This window comes from Cynocephalus volans, chromosome 4, assembly GCF_027409185.1.
Source record: "Cynocephalus volans isolate mCynVol1 chromosome 4, mCynVol1.pri, whole genome shotgun sequence".
Classification (NCBI taxonomy): domain Eukaryota; kingdom Metazoa; phylum Chordata; class Mammalia; order Dermoptera; family Cynocephalidae; genus Cynocephalus; species Cynocephalus volans.
In genome coordinates, this window is record NC_084463.1 from 42,387,495 (window position 1) to 42,412,253 (window position 24,759).

Below are 24,759 nucleotides of genomic sequence, written 5' to 3' on the forward strand. Positions count from 1 at the left end.
TCATCAAATATGTTTTTAATTCCTTTTCCTTTTTTCTTTCCTTCTGGAACATCCATGATTCAGATGTTTGTGCACTTTGGGTTGTCTGCTAGCTCTTAGATTTTCTTCATCTTTTAAATTCTTTTTTTTTTTTTCCCCCACCTGGGTTATTTTGAGAAGACCATCTTGTGTGTTGTATGAGAATTGAAACTTGACCCACTTTCAAGATGTCTATCAAATTTGCTGCAAATTTGATGATTTGTGGAAGCAGAAAATTTTTTTTCCAAAAAGTAAAATTTTATAGAGAGAATGAGTAAGCAATTGTGATTTAGCATATGATTATATTGTAATTATAAGTTAATACTGTAATATAATAACTGCTCTGCTGTATATATTTATAAGGAGCAGGTCTCTGCATTTCATGTTATTTCTCACATTTAAAACCCACAACTTTTGAGGTCAGCGTTGCCTCCTGGATTGTGACTTGCTTTGGATCCCCAGCTGGCATGGGAAGCCCCCCTTTGTGTTTGCCACCATCATGGAGGTTCCTCTGCATGCTCTGGGGGGGTCTGGGATTTCCACAGTGGTGCTGGGTCACTTTGGCAGCTGGTTTAGTTCAGCTGTGTTGGGGAGGAAGGAAGGGGTTTGGTTCTCCCCTCAGCAGCTTCTGAGTGACCAAGGAGTGTGTGGGTCAGGTTTGCAGTCAGGCAGCACCTATAGCTAGACAGGAAACTGGGAAATGACAGCATTTAGACAGAAGAAGAAAAAAAAAAAGCTTGCAAGTGATTTTAAAGTTTGTGTATTTTATATGTTTTAAGGTTTTCATTTTATACCTGTCCTTTCCATCGGATGGAATATGGCATAAACCAGAGTCATAATCAATATTTAAATGTGATTAAAGACTGGACAGCTTGGAAAATAATTCTCATGGTACCGTCTTCTTCAGGTTTTGTTGGTTTAAACAAGAGTAAAAGTTTCACAAACATGACCCTTTAGAATATATTAGAAAGTGAAAGAAAAAAAAACAGAGAAGAATGGTATACCTTAAAGCTATTGTCTAGGTCAGTGTTTTCTAAGTGTCTAAAGTTATCTGTCGCTGCGGACAATATCCCTAAAACTCAGTGGACTAAAACAAGGCCCGTTTCATGTCTCTGAACCATGTGGAATCAGGGTGGTCCTCCTCCCACTTGGCATCCAGGAGGGTTACTGAGAAGAAGCTAGAGTCAGGGCTGCTGTGGAGGGTCCATGGCAGTGTCCCTCCTGGGCCTGGGTAGGGGTGGCTGAAAGCTGGGCTCAGCTGAGCTCCTCCCCTCCACGAGGTCTCCAGCAGGGGGTGGTCAGCAGCCTAGGGCTCCAGAGCCCAGAGTGGACATGGCCAGTCCCCTTGTGGGTTGTCAACCTCGCTCTTGTGATCGTGTCCTTACCCCACTCATGCTGGTGCTTACTTCCTATGTTCCCTGCTCCATGTTCTGTAAAGCCTTGTCCTAAGCAGGTAATGGCAGCAGGACACATTTGACTTGCTGTCTTTTCCTGCTAAACGTTAGATATGTAACTAATTAAAGTTTCCTTAATGAGTCTCTTGAAATCATCTCACATGCCACACTTCATGAAACACTGATTAACAGGACTGACTTCTGCACCGCTCCATGTCTTGTAGATAGAAGGTGGATGGTTCCATGTCCTCTTATTTACATGTAGGCAGGTTGTGCTCCCTCTTGTGCATGGTTAAGTTTGTGTGATCTTTTCACTCAGTGGCTTGCTGCTAATGATGTGATGACATTTTCTCATTAGGTATGGAAGATAAAGGTGACCCAAGCAGTGCGGAGGCACCTGAGACTATCAAACCCACAAGGAAAGGCTTCAGCCAAACCCGGGGATTTGGAAGAACCACTGTTGCTAAGCGAGAGGGTGCGGGAGACATGGAGGCAGGCTCGCTGGGGCAGCAGCCCCCACGGCAGCACAGCCTGGCCCTGGGACGCACTGGGAGGCAGCCACAGCACACCGAGCGGGTGGAGGAATTCCTTACAGCAGCTCAGCACCAAGGAAGACAGAATGTTCCTGTCTCCCTTGCGGATTCCAGTGAGCCAACGTCTTGTCCAGTCCCAGATGTTGAAACTGCCTTGGAAGGGAGCGTAGGAAGTACCTCTGAGATGAAAAGTGGCCCCTACTCTGGTTCCTTGAGTGTACAGGAGCGACCTGCCTCTTCTGGAAAGGCCACAGGGAGCAAGGAGAAGGAGGACACCTCCGACAATGACAGTGATGGCCTGACTTTGAAGGAGCTTCAGAATCACTTTTGGAGAAAGCGAGAGCAAGAGCCACCTGACAGGCCCCTGAAAGGCATCCAGAATCACCTGAGAAAGAAGCGTCGGGAGGAGAATCCCACAGGAACTGTGCATGTCAAGGCAGGCACTGCTGTCGAGAATGCTCTGCCCAGCAAGCAAGAGCCAGAGACTGTCCAGAGGGTTGTGTCCCAGGCAGTGACCAATGACCAAGAGAATCAGTGGGAGAGGACAGCAGCTCTGCAAGTTAAAGTTGAAGAAAGCAGGGACTCGGGCAAGCCTAAGCCTGAATGTGAGCTGCACGACCGCAACACTCTGGACCGCATGTGTCTCCAGCCTCGTAACAACAGGTGGGTCATGGGAGGACAGGGATGGGCTGCCCCAGCTTTAAAAGAAATCAAGGTGACGAAAATAGTGTTTATATTTGTTTTGATTTTAAATGTTACAAAGCTAGGCTAGATGAATAATTTGTTCATTCAAAAAAGATGAACACATCATTATCAAAAAAGGAACGAAAGGCCTGCCTAGAGCCACACCTGCTCTGTGGTAGCCACCGGACATGTGGCTGTTTACAGTCAAAGTGATGAGCATAGGAGGAGGTGAGAATCCCCTGCCCCCACCCAGCCATGTGCAGCCAGTGGCTGCCGAGTAGACCACACGTGGTCTCAGTAATCTGTCAGAGAGTGCTCCCATAGACTGTTCCTTGGGAGACAGCAGAGGGCCAGGTGCAGACTCGTGGAACCCCAGTGTGGACCTGGGGGCAGCTCAGAGTCTTCACTAGACTTTGGTGTTAAGGAATCTCTGTTGGCTTGTTGGTGGGACAAAGGCATCACTGCTGTTTTGAGGAGACATATACTGAAGTAGTTAGGGTACAATGCCTGGAAAGCCTATAGCTCACTCCAGCCAAAAACGGATAAAAAAGACTTACTTGCATGTTAGTAAAATCAAGAGAGGGACATATGCATCTTCTTCATTCTGTTCTCTGTACATTTCTCTATATTGGTATTTTCTAAGCAATAAAATGTTAAAACTAATTGGACTTCTTAATTTGTCAAAAAGTGAGTGTTTGTCCCTCACGTCCCATTCCTAATATCACTGTTTTATGGTTTCAGGTTTCTGAGTTGCTGTGACCGATGTGAAGAACGGTTCTGTGGCGATTGTGGGGGCGCTTCTCAGGCTCGAGGAAAGCTTCTGGAAAGGAACAGGGAAGATTATATCTGCCCAAACTGCACCGTTCTGCAAGTGCAGGATGAGACTAAGGCAGAAACCACAGATCATCGGGAAACTAAATTTAGACCTGGAGATGCTGGTGACACAGAGTTTACAAGTACAGGAACAGTGGAGCAAAAATCTAGTGAAGACCGAAAGATAAAGAGGAGAGTTGAGAAAGCTGCAAATCCAAGCAGAAAGAAAAAACTCAAGCTTTGCCAGCCTGTGCGTATTTTGCCTACCAAGGTAAATATTAAGGGGTTGACCTTATGGATTCCAGACTTGCTATTGGTAGAAATATCAAGGCTAGAAAAGTTTGTCTTGGAATAAGCTAATTTTTACCAGGACAGCTGGTGCATCTGGGGTGGGGTCTCAGGAGCTCTGCCCCCGTCTCCTGCCCACACCATCTGGACAAGCATCTGTACCTACCTCATCTGCTGTTGTGGACTTAATTCTTAACAATCACTTTTATTTCCATGTTCTTGATGTTACTTATGTATTTTATGTGTATCAGCAGCATTCTTTGTCAATTGCTTAAGTGCATGTGCACCCCTATGTGCCCACACACACCTTTTCCAGCTGCCTCGTGGTTCTTGTGCCAACTCAGTGTGGGAAACCCTGAGTGGTGGTGGCGCCTGCATCAGTCCGACCCTCACTACTTCTTGTCCTCAGTGTATCACTTCTCTGTCTTGTGGCTCTTTCCTTGACTTTCCTTCCCACCTGGTTTTTATGCCCCTCTGGGGCTGTGATTGTTTATCATTTTTCCTACATATGTCAGCTTCTGCTGTTGAGAGCTGTCACATGCTGTCATCATCTCCATTCCAGTGCCCACGAGGGGGCGTGACTCAGAGCATGTTTCCCTCTGGGCCTTCCTGAGTCCCTGGCCCACCCCTACCCTGGCAGCTTGTCTTCTAACAGAGGCCAACTGAGCAGGAAGCTTTGAGGTTGCTGTGTCTCTGCCTATGAACACTCTTGCACTGTGTTAGCTGGAAGGTGGAAGTGGAGGGACTGAGCCATTTGAATAAGGACTGAACCATGAAAGTATTAAGAGGGACTAAATGGAAATATGACATTACTGTCACAATCATTAAGAAAAATTAATAGGAAAATTATCTTTCATGTCTTTATTGTCAATGTCTTTGATTTTAAGCCTATATAAAATTGTATTCTCAGTAAAATAGATTCTATGGAGGAAAAATAACTATGTTAATAATTTAATTTGAGAAATAAGTTTTCACTTAAGTACACTTGAGGGACACCTTCATGTGTATTTAGTCTTGACCATCAAAACAGAAGCAACCAAGTGTACTTCTTGTGCTGTTAGGTTTCTGTTACTGTATAACACACTACCACAAACTTAGCTTAGAACAACACATATTTATGGTCTCAGTTTCTGTACCTCTCAAGCCTGAGCGTGGCTTAGCTGGACCCTCTGCTCAGTCTTAACAGGACTGCAGTCACTCATCAGAGGCTCAGCAGGGGAAAGATCCCCTTCCAGAAGCCCAGAAGCCCTCATGTTGTTCAGTATATAAGTATGTCCCATGCAATTCTTATGGCATACTTATATAATGTTTTTTGTTTATGTGAAGTTCAGATTTAGTTGTGTGTCCTGTATATTATTTGGCAGCCTTACTCAGATCCTAACCTTGGTTGTCCCTCTCAATACAGGGCAGTTTATTTCACAGTCAGTAATATGGAGTCTCCTCTCTTCAGAAAAGGCTAGTTTTTCTTAAGGGTTTTGCCTGATGAAGTCAGGCCCCTTTCTGGTCACCTCATTTGGGGCCTTGATTACATCTCTGCACATTTGCCCTATAGCAGAAGCTGATTGTGGATATGAAATCTCATCATGTCCACGGACCTTGCTCACACTCAAGGGGGAGGGAATTATACAGAGGACATGTACCAGGGGCCGGAGTCCTGAGGGTCACCTCAGAGTTCTGCCCACCACAGATGGTGTGAAGGACAGTTAAAATGTGAATGCCTTGCCTCAGTGAAATACATTCATATAGTTTGAATACATAAAATAACGTTTTATTCATATTAAAAATACTGTTGGTATCTCTTCATTAAAAACAGTGAGCTTGGTATTCTACATAGTGACTTTACACAGCACTTTAATGCTGAAATTGGCCAGCGCACTGTCTGAAGCTCCCTGTTTTGCTCTGCAGGTGGTAGAGGCTCCGGGCACCTCCAGGTGTCCCCGCCCTGGGTGCTCCACTGTGGTGCAGCCCAACCTGGCCTACTGCAGCAAGGACAGTATTCTTACACATGCTGCAGCTACTATGAAATGCCTAAGTTCAGGCAAAGAACAGAAGCCAAAATCTAAGGAGAAGATCAAGATGAAGCCAGAAAACCTCATCTTCCACAGGATGCTGTTCAGGTAAGCTGGCTAAGACCAGCCACTTGAACAATTGGAGCAAAATTTGTGTAAAAGTGTTTTCTCCCCGAGACTTGTTTATCTGTAGAATGTAGGGGACAGCAGGTACAGATGTACTGCAGATAGCAGCACCTTTACTTTTGTCTTCCACCTTTTCCATGTATTTGTTTTTTATTACCCATTAGCTGAAATTCAGTCACGTAAATGCAGTAAAGCAAAGGCAGGTAACTCACTGCTGCCTGGAGAACATAAGACTTCAGGACACTGGCAGCAGTCTTGAAAAAAGAGTTGGCAGTCACCCGATGGAGTTTGTATAGAGAGTAGACACACAGGGCAGTTGGGAGGGAGGTGAGCTCTGGACAAGGCTACGTTCTTCATTGGAGACCTCACTCACAAGATTGTTTCTTTATTATTTTTATTTATTTTTTAATAGACTTTACTTTTTGAGCAGTTTTAGGTTCACAGCAATATTGAGCAGGAAGTACAGAGATTTCCCACGTATACCCCTGACCCACACATGTGTAGCCTGTCCCATTATCAACATTGCCCAACAAAGTGGTACATTTGTTACAATTAATGAAACGGATTTTCACATCATTATCATCCAAAGACCATAGAGTTCACACTTTTTTGCGTATTCTGTGGGTGTGGACAGATGTTTAATGATATGTATCTACCATGGTACTGTTGCAGACTTTCATTGCCCTGAAATCCTCTCTGCTCTGCCTATTCATCCATTCCCCCTCCATAACCTCTGATCTTTTTACTGTCTCCATAGCTTACCTGTTTTTATTTACTTATTTACTTTTTATTTTAGTTTTTTTGCTAAACTAGAAATTTATTTAATACAAATGTGAATATTAGTGAAAAAGAAAGATCTCAAATCAACAATTATCTTTGCACCTTGGGAAATTAGAAAATGAACAAACTAAGCCCAGACCTAGCAAAGAATGTAAATAATAAAAATTAGAGCATAGAAAATGAAACAGAAAATAGAAAAAATGGGAAAATCAATGAAACTAAATGTTGGTACTTTGATGAAATCCACAAAACTGGCAAACCGTTATCTAGATGGACTAAGAAAGACTCAAGTAACTAAAATCAGAACCAAAAGGTGTTGTTACAACCAAATTTACAGAAATCAAGAGGGTTATAAGAGTATACTATGAATAATGGTTGGTCAACAAATTAGATCATTAGATGAAATGAGTGAATCCCTAGAAACACAGCACCTACTAAAACTGAATTTTGAAAGAAACAGTTTGAACGGAACTATAACTAGTACGATGGGTGATTACCATTTTTTGGATTGCTGCTGTAGGACTCCCTTGAGGATTTCTTACAGGGCTGGTGACGTGGTGGTAAACTCCCCCAGTTTTTGTCTGGAAAGTACACTATTTCTCTCTCATTTCTGAGGGATAGCCTTGCTGGATATGGTATGCTTGGCTGGCAGTTTATTTCTTTCAGTATTTTCAGTATGTCATCCCACTTCCTTCTGTCCCACAGAGTTACTGTTGAAAAGTTTGCTGGTAGTCTGATAAGGGCTCCCTTATAGGTGACTTGATGCTTTTCTTTTGCTTCTTTTAAAATATTCTCTTTATCTTTGAGCTTTGCCAGTTTGACTATTGTGTGTCTTGGAGAGGATTATTGGGGTGAATCTGTGTGGGGATCTTTGAGCTTCCTGGGTCTGAAGGTCCATGTCTCTCCCTGTTCCTGGGAAGTTTACCATTATTATTTCACTGGATAGGTTTTCCATGCCTTTTCATTTCTCCTCTTTTTGAACACCCTTGATTTGAATTTTTGTGTGTTTAAGGTTGCCTGCTAGCTTTCCTTTTTAAAAACATTTTTTTCTTTTCTTTTTCTCCTTTTTTTTTTTTTTTTTTTTTTTTTGTGTGTGTGTGTGTTATTTTTCTTGCCTGGGTAATTTTGAAAAGTATGTCTTCAAGAGGGGAAATTATTTCTTCTGCTTGTTCTGTCCTGCTGCTTAAGGCTATTGGTTGTAGTATTTTGTTGAGTGAATCTTTTAGTTCCATGAGTTCTCTTCATTCTTTTATAAGGTATTAACTCTTTGTAAACTTCCTTCCTTATATCCTAGATTTTTTTTCTCATTCCATTTCTTCTCTTATCTCAGTGAGTTCCTTTAAGATTGTTGCTTGGAATTCCCTTTCAGTCCTTGAAAGGACTTATTGCTGTGTAGGATCTGGTATATCAGAATTACTGTATTCTTTTGGTGGTGTCATTTTCTTGGACTTTCTTATTTCTAGTATCTCTATGTTGATGTCTGGTCATCTGGTAGAGAATAGTTGCTTCTTCTGTTACTCTGGACTGGGCTTTAAAGAGAGGGATGTACTCTTTTTCCAGACTCCACTGGTGGCTTTCCTTGTGTCAATGCAGTTGAGGGTCTGTTGGGCTGCCTGCATGACAGCTGTGCTACTGTGGTGGTCTTGAGCTGCTTTTGCAGCAGCCATGGCTGTGGTGGTGGCTGTGGTGGCCCACCCACGTGGAAGTGGTGTTTTGGTGTGCTTCATGCCTGCTTCCAGGCAGGAGATGCTTCCCTCAGTTCATGCCAAGGACTCTGGGCATGGCCTGCTTCTGGCTAGAGGAGACTGCCCTTGGCTTGTGCCAAGATTGTCCTGTTTTGGTACTCTGTGGAATTTGGGGACAATTCAGGGATGGCTGGAAATCACAGGTTCTTGTCCAGGCCTGTCCTGGGGCTCAGGTTGACGTTACATTTATGACAAGCAAAGCGTTAACTAGCACTGTTTGGACAGTCTTCTTGATTATTTTCAAATGCTTATGTAAGTTTTAGGTGACTTAATTTTTAAAGTTGGTAGTTTTGAATCATAGAACTGACAAAGAAGTGGTTGCTGCTGCACCCAGGAGGAGAATGGCAGCTCCAAGCGTGCCCTGGGCTTGGCAGAGGATAAAGAAACATCATTTGTGCTCTTCTTGCATCCTGTGTCACTGCTCTCATACCTCAGGAAGGATTCCTCTGTGTCAGGGATCTTCTTGTCGCTCAAAAAGTTGGAATCCTGAATAATAGGTGCGAGTGCTAAGGTTTGGCTGGATGTGCAAGGGTAGTCAGACTGCTGCTGAGCAAATGTGGTGTGCAGACTCAGGGTGGATGACCCAAAGAAGAAATAGGATTATGACCTTTCTTTCTCAGGGAAATGAAGTGGAGGTGTACTTTCTGGCCTTCTTAATGATTGGGGTTTTACTGATTATCCAGGAGACTTCTAAGGTCCAAGATAAGTGAATTTTATAGTTTCTTCCAGGAATATGTTATTTCCAAGTGCTAGTTATATTTCAAATATTCATGGAACCATAACATGACATAAATATGTGAGTGAGGTGATAAGACTTGACTATCTCAAGATAGGAGTATGCATTTTGGGATAGCCAAAATTTCCTGCTTGGAAGTGCTCTTCAGTGTGGTGGCCAGACGCCAGATGCTATCCCCTCCTTTACCTTTTCTTTTGCTGACACACTGCTGTTACCAGATGGGGCAGGGAGAGGACGTTTTGACAGAAAGTTCTCATGAGAGGAGGGTGGCGTGGTACTAGGATATGTTGTGATCACAGCTCACCTATGGGTGCCTTCAACACGAATCTCTTACACAGCAGCCTGTGAAGCAGGAGACCTTAGGACACCCTTAAGCAGGGAGAGGAGCAGAGCGGCGTCAGTCTGTGGAGGCCGGGTTGCCCCAGCTCAACCTGGTGTCCTCCTCCTAAGTGGCGGGCAGGACATCCACCTGCACTTGTGTGCTCAGCTGTCGGTAATCAATTCCGTACTGGAATTTTGGAAGACTCACAGCAAACATATTTAGAACTATGAAAACAACACTGTGAAGTGATGTGTGATCATCTCTAAATCACAAAAAGAACAGGACAATCTTAGCACTGGTTTAAATTATAAGAAAAAAGTGTGATTACCTCTTGTATATTATGTAATGTTATCTGTAAATTGAATTTATACAGTTTGACTGATTGTATCCTTATGCTATTGAAACAAATATTCTGTCCTTCGTGAATGATTTTTCTGTAAGTTACTGTTTGTGACTTGGCTGTTTAGTTAGTTCCCCTTTGGGAATTCTTGATGGAGTGTGAGTGTGGGGGTGGGGGATCAGTGTGGGAACGTTAGCATTCCTGATGTAAGTTGTCACAACTTAGGATCTTTGGGGTAACGTTTCTTAACAAATACCTATTCTGTAAACTGATGCTGTGCCCCGAAGCTCCCAGTCTGTCTCCGTGTGACTGTCCTTCCCCACCAGTGTTCTGAATGCCTCAGCGCTTTACTTAAGCACAAGCCCTGTGTTTACAAAGACTCAAACATTAGCAATTTTTTGATAAATTAATGCTCATTGAATTTTTTTCTAAGCCTCAAACATCTACTCTAGCTATTTCAGTCAGCATTATTGTTTCATTCATTGTAATTCTGGTACCAGAAACTAATGAATTTACCTAATGGTTTTTGTGCTTTACTGATTATGATCCTATTGGTCATTGTAAATTGAGTTGAATTGGTCCTTAATCATTAACACCTAATACTAGTATATTTAGCTTAACTTATGTGTTGCAACTCATAAGTGAATGACAAAAAGGGCTGTTACCTTCTGGATATGTCACAAGAGGCACATAAGAGCGTATCTGAGATCCGTTTGTTTAAAAGACATGCTGGTCCACACACACTTTTGATCCCTGCAGGTTAACAATGTTAGTCATTGCTGTAGTGCCCTTCCCGCCGCCTCCACCATGCTATTGCTTTAGCATTGTGTGTAATTTTTTATAAAACATGTAACAAGTTCTGACCGTTGGGGTGAGTTTACTCGTGAATTGGGCGCTTGGTTCTGTAGTTGGTGGCTAGGGGGGCTAATCCCTCCCTTTCAGCGGCCACCATCAGGGCTGGGTAGGCCTGGTGGTGACTTCGTGGGACGGGAACCATTCGTTCTTTTGCAATAAGCTCCTCAAACACTCGGCTTTATTTTCCCACAGGATCTCCCACATGAAAGCCCTTAATAAAATTTACCTCTGAAGGATGAAAACTGGATTTAGATTCTAAAATTCACACAAATATTTTGTTTTCAGGGATTGAGTCACCACGTCCAAATATAATCCTTGGGTTAGTAATCTGTCATGAAATAAAACATCCTTCAAGTGCTGGAGAGTTAGACAAGATTGAGAAGAAACGGCCCCGACTTCAACAGGAAGAAGTGGACGTTTCCATCTACCCCAAGATAACCGCAGCCCCGCGGTCTGAGGAGAAGCCCTCCAAGTGTCCCCTGTACCCTGCAGGCACCGCTGTCGGCACCGCACCCACAGGGTCCCCTCCGCCTCCACCCTCTCTTCCAGAAACATCAGTGTTAAAAATACAGTCATCCATCAAGCCAGGAGCTACCCGGATTGACACAGCCTCATCTAAGCGAGCAGCAGTCACTACAGCAACTTCCTGTGTCGTGTCAAATATGTGGAAAACAGCTTCACCACTGGAAGCCATCTTGTGAATTCTCTTCGGAAAGAAGAAATCATTTGAGCCCCCTGCCAAGGAGTCTGTCAGAGCTCTTCCTTCCTTCCACCAGGACTCCAACACCAAGGCAGACGACGGGGTGTCCGCAGCTCCTTGGCCAGACCCGACTGTTCAGCAGTTTGGTCAGTTCTCAAAGGCTCAGGCTCTAGAGGAAGAGGAGGAGGATCAGCCGCACAGCCCTGAAGAAGAGCAGAACCTGGAGAGAGCCTTGGATGCACAGCTCGCCAAGCGAGGGACATGCCACGATGTGGAAGCGGCTCCTGAATCAGGCGAGAGGGAAGAGGTGGCCTGCGACCCCGAGGATGAGACAGTCTTAGAAGCGAAAATGACCATCGAGGACGTTCCCAACAGGATGTGTGCAGACGTTAGAAGCATCTCCTCACAGAGGCCTGCAGAGCACGCTTCGGACGTCTCCACTCCCTCTCTGCTTGAGCAGCAGAAAATGTCAGAAAAACTAAACAAGCAGAGAGAAGAGGCAGCTAGAGGAGCAGGAGGAAGCTCTTAGGCAGCAGAGGGTGACCGTCGGGGCCTCTATGGACCACTTCTCAGTGTCCAATGCATTGATGTCACCTGGCAAAGTTCATAAAATGTGTTGAAAAGAATAGTTTTTGAAATAACTATGAACTTTTAGATGCAGGAAGAGAACATTCTGGACATCAAAAACTGCTGCAATTTTGTGTATAATTCTTTCTTACAAAATTTCACATCTTTACAATTCTGGTGGCCTTTAAAAACAAAAACCTAAATTCAATATTTCAACTTAGTTACAAAAATGGGAAGTACCTACAAAAGCATATTTCTTTTTCAGATTGTAGAGTTATCTTTTCCAATAACTTGACTTACAAATTTTAAGGGGATTTTACTGGACCTCCGAGCTGTCCCTTCACTGACATCTCAGCTTATGTCTGTGTGTCCACAAGAGCTGTTCTCACGGGTCTTTATCGGCTCTGCCAGAGGGGTTGAGGTGCCGCCCAGGCCAGTGTCATGTGGTGAGCTGCACGTGTCCCTGCCGTTCCAGCTGTGGGAGAACAGTGTTAGCAGCTCATTGTCTGCCATGTTGAGAAATGCAAAACTTACAAATGCATCTTTTGTCATAAAATTGAATTAACAAATTTCAATCAGGAAACCAAAACACATTTCTTAGTTTTCTTCAGTTTTTCTGTATCACTTTATAAATCTTTTTCAAAAAAATTATTAAAAACATCTGTCCTATAGAAATTGCTACATTGTAAATAGCAATTTATTGAAAAGTGTTTAGATTTTACCAGCCTAAGGAAACTGAGAAAGTAAACCAATTAAATGCACTTTGAAGCGGGGTTGTCTGAGGTTTGACTAATGAGGAACATTTGTCGATCTTACCGTCTGAGCAGTTCTTCCGTTATCCCAGGACAAGTGCACTCAGCTCTAAGCTGTTGTATTTGTCAGGTGATAAATTTAAAAGTCTGCCATTGAAAATGGAGCAATATTTCTATCAAGTCTGAAATGTAAAATAGTGATTATTAGCTAAGGAACTACAAACTAAATAGAAAGCTTTTCACTGTGAAGTACAGGATACTGCCTGTTGTATTTTTCAAGTCCTTCTGAAATGTGAAATAAGAGAAAACCTGGCTAATTTATTTGACTGTACAAAATACATGTTGATAATTTTTATATTTTCTTAAACTTACTTTTTCAGATGTAAAATTAGAGCATTTCACATGTTCTTTTGGAGTCTATTGCATTACACATCACTACAGACTTTCACTTCATAGCACAAATTTTTAAGTTATGGAAATATGGAGAACTTATCTACTTGGGGTGTTTGTGTTATAAAACGTGTCACTAGGTTAAATTACCTTGAAGTAGGTGTCATTTCCAATATTTAATATGTTGTGAAGGTTTTGTGAAGGTTTTTTGGTCTAATTTAAATATACAAATGTAATACGTTTCTTTAGGTTTTGTTGATAGAAATTTCTGTAAGTTGTATTTATATTGCAGAGTATTTTATCACTGTATATTGGGCTGTCAGGTTCTGTTATTTGAAGTAGAATAAACATCTACAAAGAGTTTTGTCTCGTGTGTCTTCGCTCAGCCTTTTTGTCCTAACACTGGGCAGTCAGAGGTTGGACAAGGGCACCTGGACCCCCAGCTTCTGTTGCCCTCGGCCCCTTCCTGAACTTGGGGGATGAGCCTAGTCATGACTGGCCACCCGGGTTCCCACATCCTTCATCACTCTGCAGGTGTCACACACCCCTGCTGGGGGCCACCAAGGAACCTCCCTCCCAGGAAGCCACAGAGCGTGGTGAAGGGGGAAATAATGTCACGGTGTAACAGTGAGGAGGTGCAGGGAGGGGCCGAGTATGTGGCTCCTGGGCAGGAGGTTGCCCCCAAATCCCAGCCCGTTGGGATTCAAAGGAGCATCCAGCTGCCATTCAGGCTTCTTAGGAAGTGACTGGTGCAGAGTTGGTGGCCCAGAACAAGTACTTGAAGGTGGAAGGGAGATGGCTGTGCATGGTCAGCACAGGGAGGAGCATGCAGGTGTGGGTCTGGCTGACAGATTGATCTGGTCACCCTTGAGCCAGCAATTAGCTTTTCAACAAGTGTGTATGTCCACAACTCAGCCATGAGCATAGACACTGAGGGGATGTTCCTGAACAAAGTGTTGACCAGCCCAGGCAGGACAGGCCTTCCTTGTGTGGCAGAGTGTTTAGTGGGGCTGGTGTCTCATTTCCCAGCCAAGCTCATAGCAGACCTGAGGCAAGTGTAACAAGGGAGGGGACTTCATAAGGAGACCCCTCTGACTACCTGTGCTGGCCAATCAGGACAAGGCCATGGAGACATAGGAGGGGACAACACCTGTGAGGGAGCAGAGAGAACACGGGAAACAGAGCCAGACCTGTGATGCCCTTCGATGACTGTGAGGCCACTGCCATGCAGAGGAAGAGCCAGCAAGGAGGGTGCAGAGGGAGGCACATATCACACACACACAACACACTCACCACTCATAGATACACACAATGCACACATACACCACACTGATACACACACATCACACACCACTCAGATACAACACACACATGCACACACCACTCAGATACCACACATGCACACACACCCCCACACAGATACACTCACAACACACATGTACACACACAACACACACTCAGCACAGATACAAACACCACACACTCACCACATACAGATACACCATGCAGACACCATGCACTCACACCCATACCACATATTCACAAACACCATAAACACACAATACACGCCACACACCACAGATACACACATATACCACGCATGCAAACCACAGATGCACAACACACACATGCACACACACCACTCACTACACATACAGATACACAACATTCACGCACACACACCCCACATACAGATACACCATGCAGACACCATGCACACATACCCATACCACATATGCACAAACACCACATGCACCATACACACGCCACGCACCATACACAGACACACCACACACGTACACCACCCCACACTCACCACAGATACATATGCAACACACATCATACACTCACCACACATATACACACCATGCACACACACCACACACTCACCACACATACGGATACACACCATGCACAGACACCATGCACTCGACATGCACATACCCATACCACATATGCACAAACACCACACACACACCATACACACATACCACACACGTCACACACACCATATACATCCCACAGATACACACATACCACACATGCACACCACACACACGTGAGCACACTGCACGTGCACCACATACACACTGCACATGCACACGCACTCACCACACAGATACACACCACACCACACACATGGATGACACACACCATGTTCACACACCACACACATGCCATGCATACATATGCACCACACATGCAGCGCACATATATACAAACACAACACACACCATGCACACACACGAGCACACTGCTCAAATACCCCACACACCACACATGCACTCACCACACATACAGATACACACAGCACACACACCATGCACACCACACCACACACATGCACACACGCAACACATACACGATGGCAGTGTGATCAGAGGCAGGCACACACTACACATATCACACACACAGTTTGAGTAGAGGCAGGCACACCACACACACACAACACAATAGTATAAGCAGATACACACACAAGATACTCTAATTCAGAAAAATAAAAAAGAAATTAAAGCAGGAAAGTTTTTATTTAAAAAGTGTAACTAGTTTGTTTTTGGCAGCTGGCTGGTATGGGGATCTGAACACTTGACTTTGGTGTTATAACCCTGTGCCCTAAATGACTAAGCTAACTGGCCAGCCCCAAAAGTGTAACTACTAAAGTCTACCTGAAACATCGTTTTTTCTCAGTTACGCTTAAGAAACCCTGTGTGAGAACAAGAATCTAAATATAGAAAATAAGATCTACACACAGGTTAAGGTCTGCGGGAAGCACATCTTTTCTGCACAGTATTGTTGAGACAGCTCCTACCCTGGGCCTGTCCCCTCACTGTGCTTCCATAGTGATGCATTTTTCTTGTAAAATTATCAGAAAGAGGAGACAAATATTTTTATTTATTTTTTAAAAATATCCATCATCCACATAGAAAAAGCTCCAAGAGTTTATTGAACACACAACGCCCCATCCCCCCAACTGAGAACATTTTTTTTTTGCAATCATCACAAGAAATGGCTAAAAGATCAATGTCAGTTGTAAATCTCTGTCAACCTGTGACAACCTATTTCTGTCACTTGCTTCTCACGTGAGTAGAGATTTAAGCTGGGATAGATGGGTGTATAGTTTGATCTGAAAAAAGTTTGAATTTTTAGGTTAAATTAATCTACCACAGATTTTCTACCATTTTCTAAGACGGTGTGAAGAGAACATCACTCTGCAAGAGGACTTCTGCCTGAGAGTAGCAGAAGCTGGAGTTGTGCAATAAGTAGAATAATGAAGGGTATAGAGGGACGTTTTCTCTTTTGCATTTAAAAAATCAACTTTTGAGCTCATCCCATTTCTCATATTTATTAACAAGGCCGTTGAGATATTTATGCCAGTGTGTGTGTGTGTACGTGTGTGTGCACATAAATTCTACCATATTGCAAACTTCCACTCATCGGTAGAAACAGTGCATGTTGCAGTGAATGCATATACTTTAATCATTGTTGTTTAGGACATCTATCAATATTAAGATTCCCGAAGAAAGTCAACCTCTCCACACAGATTCCATTTCTAGGACACTCTATCTAGAGGCCACTCTTAAGGTTCCTTTCTCCTTTCCTCCCAATAAGACCCATTAAAGAGAACTGCAGTGAGCCGTGAAGGAGGCACAACAGATAGCTTTAGGACGACTCTGCTAGAAGTGGGCACTCCTGAAAACCCATGGGCACTGGCCCCTGCAATCTCCTGCCCTCTCCACCTACCAGTCCTGTTTCCACACACGTCCACCCCACAGCCCCCAGGTGTGCACCTAACACTGTGACTCAGAGGTCCTCTGTCTCTTCACTGAAACGTGCTACCTCTAACCAAAATATCACACATGCTAACTGAAACAAAATAAAGGAAGGGCTGCAAAACAGCAGGGAGACAAGAAAACACATGAGGGGGCGCCAAGGGCAACACATCATGAAGCTTCTTTATGAACACGAGCTCATAAATACAAATCACATGGAAATAAATGGGTGACAAACACCTGTAAGAAGCTTTCAACTGGCCGAGGAAGTGACAGCTGACAGCATGGCATGAGGAAACGCTGTTGGAAAATGGAGGGGATAAAGGGTGACTCTGCTCTCTACAAAAAGATTTGTTATAATGAGGTGACAACTTAAACAATACATTTATCCAAGTTTAAGGTGTTTCTTGATTTAATACATATTTACTTTATTTCAGTGTGGAAGCCTAGTGATTTATATAGGCAAGCTAAGTGGAAGAAAAAAAAGAAACGGAGCAAAAAACCAAACCAAACAAAAATCCCCCAAAAGCCAGAGCACAAGGGCCTGTTTGCAAAACATGTTAAGTCTCTCCAAAACATTTTTTCTGCTTTAAGTTATGCACAGCAAGCTTAGATCTTTAACTCCCAGCTTTTTTGGATGCATATGAGCCAGCACAACTTGATAGCTAGTCCCCTGAGTGACTGCCATTGCAGGTGATGATGTAGATTAGGTGTGACACCGTGAATAGCTTTGAAGGGCAAAGAGCTCAAATTGAGCATGAGTCAGGCAGCTGTGCAGCTCCCTTCTGATGACAGCAGGAGGGAGAACTCATGGCGTTGCGGTTGGAAACAGCCTTCCACACAGGGCTGAGGACTTTCACTTCTGCCTGTGGCAGAACAAAATACAATCCTTGGGATTTAGATAGGCATGTTGTGAAACAATTTTGTCTTTCTCCCTACAGAGGTTGATAGATTAGGAGACTAATCAACAGAAGCACTGGGCTGCCTTCAACGATGGGTGGAAAGAGTTGGTCTCTGGAAGCCCCTGACTCAAAATTAAGAGATTTAGGGTAACTTGAACTTGAATTAAGCAATTGGCTCAAGCCTGTGGACAGTCAAAACAAGATTACATAGCACTTGGTAAGTGCATTAGTTTTCTATCACTGCCACAGGCTTAGCAGCTTAAACCAGCACCTCTTGCAGCCTCAGGAGCTGAGAGGTCCCAGCTGACAGCCAGCAAGGCAACAGGCACCCAGTCCCACAGCCCCTGGGCACCAAGTTCTGCCAGCAAGTGCTGTGCTTGGAAGAAGACCCCAAATGCAGGTGGGAATGCAGCCTTGCTTACACCTGCATGGCAGCTTGAGACCCCAGCAGGGGACCCAGCTGATGTCGTGCCAATGCACAACCCATGGAAATGGAGAAGACGTGTGCATTTTAAGCCATCATGTTCACGGTAATTTCTTACACAGCACATAAAACTATAGAGACGAGGAGCTACTGTAACAAATTCCTAAAATGTAGGAGCGGCTTTAGGTTCTGGCAGTGTGAGGAGGCTGGAAGACTCTTGAGGGGCTTTAGAGAAAGCATAGCCTGCCTTGTCCCAACAGGAGGAAGGAGGGTGCTGGCCACGTGGTGACAGAGAGCTCACTGAGGCCATCTGTGTAGTGACATGGAGGCAAGACCAGGGCGTGGTGAGGCTGTCCACACATGCCGGAGATGAATCAGCAGCATGTGGAAGAGGCAGATGTGAGGACAGAAAGAGAAACTGAGGCAAGAGCTGTTAAGAAAGAGAAATGAAAATTTGATAACTCTGAAAACTCAGTCTCTCCAGATGGCCGAAGATGCTGCCATTGAGAGACTGAGTGCTGGCAAGTGTGCCCCAAGGCAAGGTCGAGGGCTGGCCATGGGACATTTGCCAAAACCTCAGAAACAAAAGGTCAGAGAATACAGTCACAGGAAGAGCCTCTCAGGAGGTCAAGGGAGTGCCTCAATGACCCTCAGCCCAACCAGCGGGTACAGGGTCAAGGGCAAGGGTGAAGGGTGAGGGTCAAGGGTGAGGTGAGCTTCCCGTGTCTCAGCCTAAAAGATCTGAAGACCTCGAAGACTCAAGAAATCTGCTTAGGCAGAATCACTGTCACTTGAGCTAACAGGGACAGACCACAGATGAAACAGAAGGAGACTCTAGGAACCCCCAGCTTGCACTGCAGGCTGCGGGCTGACAGACCAACCCTGCTGAACAAATGTGCAGCCTTCCATTAAGGAAGTCACCACAGAGAATGAAGGTGAGGCAAGGGACCCAGGCCCTGAGACCATCCCAGCAGCAAGACTGGGCCTGGCTGGCACTGGGAACTGCCATGGACCAGTGGCTCTGTGATTCCCTCCATTTCCCCCCTTTTTGAACAGGAATGACCACAGCTGCTCTCCTGGCCTGTCCCACTAAGCCCTGAGACCAGGCTTGTCCAAATCAGCCAAGAGCCCCTCAGACCTGCCACGTGGCTGTGGGGCACAGGAAGGCAGTGGCAGCCGGTGCTGCTGTGTGACGTCTGTGAGGACGGGCCTGGGCCCTGCTGCTGTGGGCAGAACTCAGCTGACACGTCACAAGTGATGACGGGGAGACAGTGACAAAGGCTCGCGCAGAAGCACAAGCCCACAGCTGTCTGTGCCTGTGATCACGTAACATGAAGTACAAGAGTATTATGTTTTAGCCACTGGAAGAAGTTAAATGTGCTGTCTCCATGCTTTTCTGCATAATTTTTAAAGGAATTGAAAAGATTTTCACATTCAGTCTCTTATGAGTAACCAAGTTAGTGAGAAAACATAACTTTTCTTTTACAAATAAGTTTATAAGAAAATCACCACGGGTCTGTACAAAGATTTTTATCCAAGAACATTCACTGTGGCATCGATCATTGTCATGGAAAATTAGAAGCCACCTAAATGTCTGACAGTAGGGAATTGCTCAAAAGTGCTGTGGTATCTGACTATAATACAAAAAGGCAATTCAACATACGGTAGACTATTTGGTGCCGTGGAAAAATATCCATAACATATGTTTGGGGAGAAGAGAATGTAAAAAAGAATTGTGCAGAGGCTACATCCATTTTTTGTTTTAAAAAGTATACATGTGAGAGTGAGAGAAGACCGGAAGGCGACTGGTTAGCTTGTGATGGTGGGATTACAGACGTTGCTCCTTTACTTTTGTGGTTTATTAGTATCAAACATTTTTTCATGATCAATTTGCGCTGCATTTGCAATCATAACAAACATTAAATGCTATTTTAAAATGTTCGTATGGTAGCCGTAAAAGTAGCAAACAGGTTTATGAAAAGGTGCTGCTTGGCATCACTAACCATCAGGGAAATGCAAATCAAACCACAGTGAGATATCACCTCACACCCTTAAGATAGCTTTTATCAAAAAGTCAAGATAATAAATTGTTGTTGTGGGTGTGGGAAAAGAGAAACTCTCCTACACTATGGGTAGGGAAGTAAACTGATCCAGTCCATATGAAAAAAATATGGAGACATCTCCAGAAATTAAAAATCGAACTACCTTGCAATCATTCAATTGCACACCTGGGTATACACACAAAGAAAATAGAACTAGTATGTCAAAGAAATTTCTGTACCCCCTTGTTCATAGCACATTATTTACAATAGCCAAGATATAAAAACAACCTAAAGGTCCATTGACAGAAGAATGGATAAGTAATATGTGGTATATATGAGGATACCTCAAGAAGTTCTCAGAAAAATAAAATGAAAAGATAATTTGACTCTTGCCATTAACTTTTTAAAGTACCTTCATATACATAGTATTCACCCATAAAGAAAAAGGCAACCCTCCCACTTGTGACATCATGGATGAACCTGGTAGGACATTATGGTATCTGAAATAAGACAGAAAAAATACAAATATTTTGATATAAGTTACATGTAAAATCTAATAAAAAAAAAAGGTAGAGTCAAAACACAAAGGTGGGTGCTGACAGCCAGGGGTAGTGAGATGGAAAGACGTTGATCAAAGGCTATAACCTCTCAGTTACAAGATAAATTTGGGGGATCTAATGTAAACATTGTGACTATAGTTAACTATGTATTGTACACTTGGGAATTTTTTAAGAGAGCACATTGTGTTTTCACCGCAAAAAAAATATGGTAATTGTGTGAGATGGTGACTGTGTTAGTTAACATGGTTATGTTGGTCATTACACAATGTATACTTATATCAACTCATCACAATGTACATCTTTAATATATACAATTTACATTTGCAAAAAATCCATGTCACGAAAAAAAAGTGGGGCAAGTGAAGAAAAAACGGAGGAGGGGGCAAAAAAGCAAGAAAAAACAGAGGACACATTCTCAGTAAGCTTCATACTAAATCAGGCAAAATTATACACGATAAGATGTAAAGCAACACTCAGAACTTTACTACATGCTAGCCAATGTTCTAAGCTCCCATGGACACTAGTTAAGAATTCTCTATAGTAAGAAATGTACTCCACTACTTCACAGTTGCAGCATTTGTTTAAATTCCTATCTTATTTTAGGCTAGGAAAAAAAAAGAAAATTTAGAGGTGAAATACAGGGTTAGATTTTCCTCTATTTAGGGAGATGCTTTGTGCTCAGATGAAATTACTGGGTCTGAATTTCCGTATAGTTGCCTTTGAAAACTTCATGGGATTGGAAATATGTGACACTGTTTCTAGGATTTTTGAACTAAATCCCAGTATGTTTCACCACACCTGTCACACACTTCTGACATAAAACAAACAAAAAAAAACTTAAAATGACTTAACATAGAGGTCCTCATTTAACCCAGGTCTCCATTATCAATGGAACAGCAGTCAGATCGTGAGACCCTAAAGAAAGCTTTAGCTCTCACTATTAATTTGAAAAAAGATAACTGAAGGGGAAGAAAAATGATCAGAAAACCATAAGAGCACTAAATAGAAGATGTACCTCTGTGAGAACAAGAGAAATAAACCTAGCCTCTCCCAAAATTATTTTCACTGGAGCAGATCTTCCCAATTCCCACTTTAAGGTCTGGTTTCTTCTTTGACCTTTGGACCTGTCCTGACCTGTGTTACCTGCTCACATATGCTCACCTACCTGGGTGTTTGGCTATGGTCATTTCTCTCTGCATATTCCTGGATTCTTTCCTTTGTTCCAAAAAGATGGCCAGGTATGGATTAAAGACAGGAAGGCCTGTTTTATCAGAAAAAGTCACATGACTTGATGAGAATTTTTTTAATCCATCTAATTCTGTGCTAGGTAAGGAACAGAGTACACTCTGGAAGACTGTACAAAACTATATCCCAAAATACTTTCCTGGCACACCCAGAATATTTTGAAAGCATTACAAATTTGTGGATCTTGACCTCCACTTCCAGTTACTACTGAATCAAATACAAAAAGGGGAAATGTATTTTAAGGTGTGGGCAACAACATTTTATGCCACTGAATTTCTAGAATTGTTACTAAATTAGAGTGAAGGCTAAAGATCACCTCAAGAAAAGGGAAGACTAACGTCAAGATGAAACATGAAGATTTTCTTTTCCACCAACAAACCCCAGCTCTTTTTTTTTCTAGAAAACAGAAATCTTAAATGCATATATGCAAAGCACAATTTCTCAAGAGACCTTCTACATAGAAAGGAAATAAAAACCTTGGTGTGGATTGAGAATTCTGGAGGGAAGTTATCCTCACCCAGGGAGACCAGGTTTCTGTAGTTCTCTAACATCACAACTCTACACAAATTCCACTGAGCAGGGTCCAGGCATTCCCATTCCTCTGGAGAAAATTCTACAGCCACATCTCCAAATGTTGACAGTCCCTGAAATAAAAATAAATAAATAAATAACACAACGACCATGTGACCATGGGTAGAGTTCTTCATTTGACCCAAGATAAAATTACAGTTAGGAAAACATGTCCTGACTCATATAAGTGACCTGAATTATCCAATAAGATACTTGCTGACATCGTAATATTCTCTAATGTATTTCCTAACTCTGTGCAAAAAGAATGACATAAGATTTACATAACCAGTGCAGACACTATGCTTTTATAGGATATAAAATTAAAGCATCAGTACAGGAATATACACTTTGGAATTCCATATTTATATCATTTAGAATAAGTCGTGTTTATTTCTTAGAAGAAAAAAAAAACATGGTAAGAAGCATAGTTCTCAAAATTTAATGTGTGCAACAATGAGCTGGAAATCTTATTAGAATACAAATTCTGATCTAAAGATGTCTTGGGTTGGGCCTAAGTGTCAGCACTTCTAACAAGTTCAACTGATGCTAATGCCTTTGGTCCAAATTCCACACTTTTGAGTAGTACAGAGGTAGAGTACTGAGGAAAGGATTCGTGGATGACTTTGAACTGAATGGACTGTCTGTGACATACAGGCGTTAATATTATATTAAGAATAGCAACAGCACTTTTTGAACACTGACTATACTCAGGATGTCATTCTAGCAGTTTTAAAAAATATATTAATGCATAAAACCACATATATAACCTATGAGAGCAAATACGTAAATCTTGCTTTCTTATGAGAATATTTTGTCAAATATCCAGTAAGTGATAGAGCCAGGGTTTAATCCCAGTTAATATGTCCTAGAATTACGTCAGACACATATGCAAGGTGACCTTAAATGAATGTTCGGAGATTTCAAAACTGAGAAGAGTAATAGAAATAAGTTAAGAAATCAGCAAGACAAAACTAATCAAATAACTTCTACATATCATGCATGCACATACATCCAAATGGTAATTACAGAGGCATCAAACATGATAAATCAGAATACTTCTGTGCAAGTAAAATTTAAAAATATTCTTAACTCTTTTACCACAGCTTCGTATCCTCCTCTGCTATGGGAGGCCCAGGTGGCTGCACACAGCATCTGTGACCTACAGGTATTCGGAGATGTGCACAGATGATGCAGGACACTCCAGCAGCTGGTAAATGATTCACTCTTTCCATGGGTGATAGATGAATCATTGAGGGTCCCTGCAGATGTGCAGGCAAAGACAGCACCTGTGAATATTAACTGGGTGGATGTCGTATGTCTGAAGGAAGATCCTGGGACCCCTGGCTAGACAAGGCCTCCAAAATCAGGGTTCTAGATGTGTATACTGAAATTTGTAAAACAAATAAATAACCACCACACTCAAGATGAAGGGAAGAACTCCACCCCCACCCATGCAAGAGGAAGGAAAAGCACAGGTGCCATGACAGGGAGGCCTAGAGCAGGGAAATGCCTAGGCCCAACCAACCCCACTCCTGTCCACACAGAAGGCAGGAGGAGCTTTGCCACAGGGACAGAGAAGACACAAACCACCTCCATGGACGTGCACCACAACAGCAGCCACCACAGCTTGTACCTCCACAAGGACAGCTTGCCACCACAGAGCAGCCATGACCACCATGCAGGGGGGCCCACCACATATTCAACTGCACCAACACAAGTAGAGTCACCAGAGGAGCCTTGAAAAGGAAGAGTCGGTCTTTCTCCTTAAAGTCCACTCCAGACTCCAGAGTAATAAAAGAAGCAAGTGATCTATCAGATGACCAGAAATCAAGGTGAGAGACTAAAAGTACATTAAAAAAGAAGAAAATAAGACACTAAAAAGGAATATAGTAATTCTCAAATGCCAGATCCTACAGGACAGGAACCCCCTGAAATGACTGAAAAGGAATTCTGAGCAACAGTCTTAAGGCAACTCAATGACACACAAGAAGACGCAGCACAACAAAATGAGAAAAAGTATCCAGGGTCTGAAGGAGAAAACATACAAAGAGATTAACGTTCTAAAAAAGAGTTTAGCTGAGTTCATGGAGCTGAAGGGTTCATTTGATTTTTTTAAAAAATTGCAAATTTAAATGGCAGGCTAGAACAAGCAGAAAAAATGATTTCTGATCTTCCAGATGGTCTACTCAAAATA

General features: G+C 43.0%; 1 protein-coding gene across 1 annotated transcript; it reads left to right on the forward strand.

The window, feature by feature from the left end:
- Positions 1-1,772: 1,772 nt before the first annotated feature.
- LOC134376056 (death-inducer obliterator 1-like) lies at positions 1,773-19,423 on the forward strand. Its single transcript, XM_063094742.1, has 7 exons — positions 1,773-2,608; positions 3,371-3,692; positions 5,636-5,820; positions 11,179-11,281; positions 11,363-11,731; positions 18,633-18,841; positions 19,270-19,423. Exons 1-7 carry the CDS (start codon positions 1,773-1,775, stop codon positions 19,421-19,423), a joined length of 2,178 nt encoding a protein of 725 aa, XP_062950812.1.
- Positions 19,424-24,759: the final 5,336 nt, after the last annotated feature.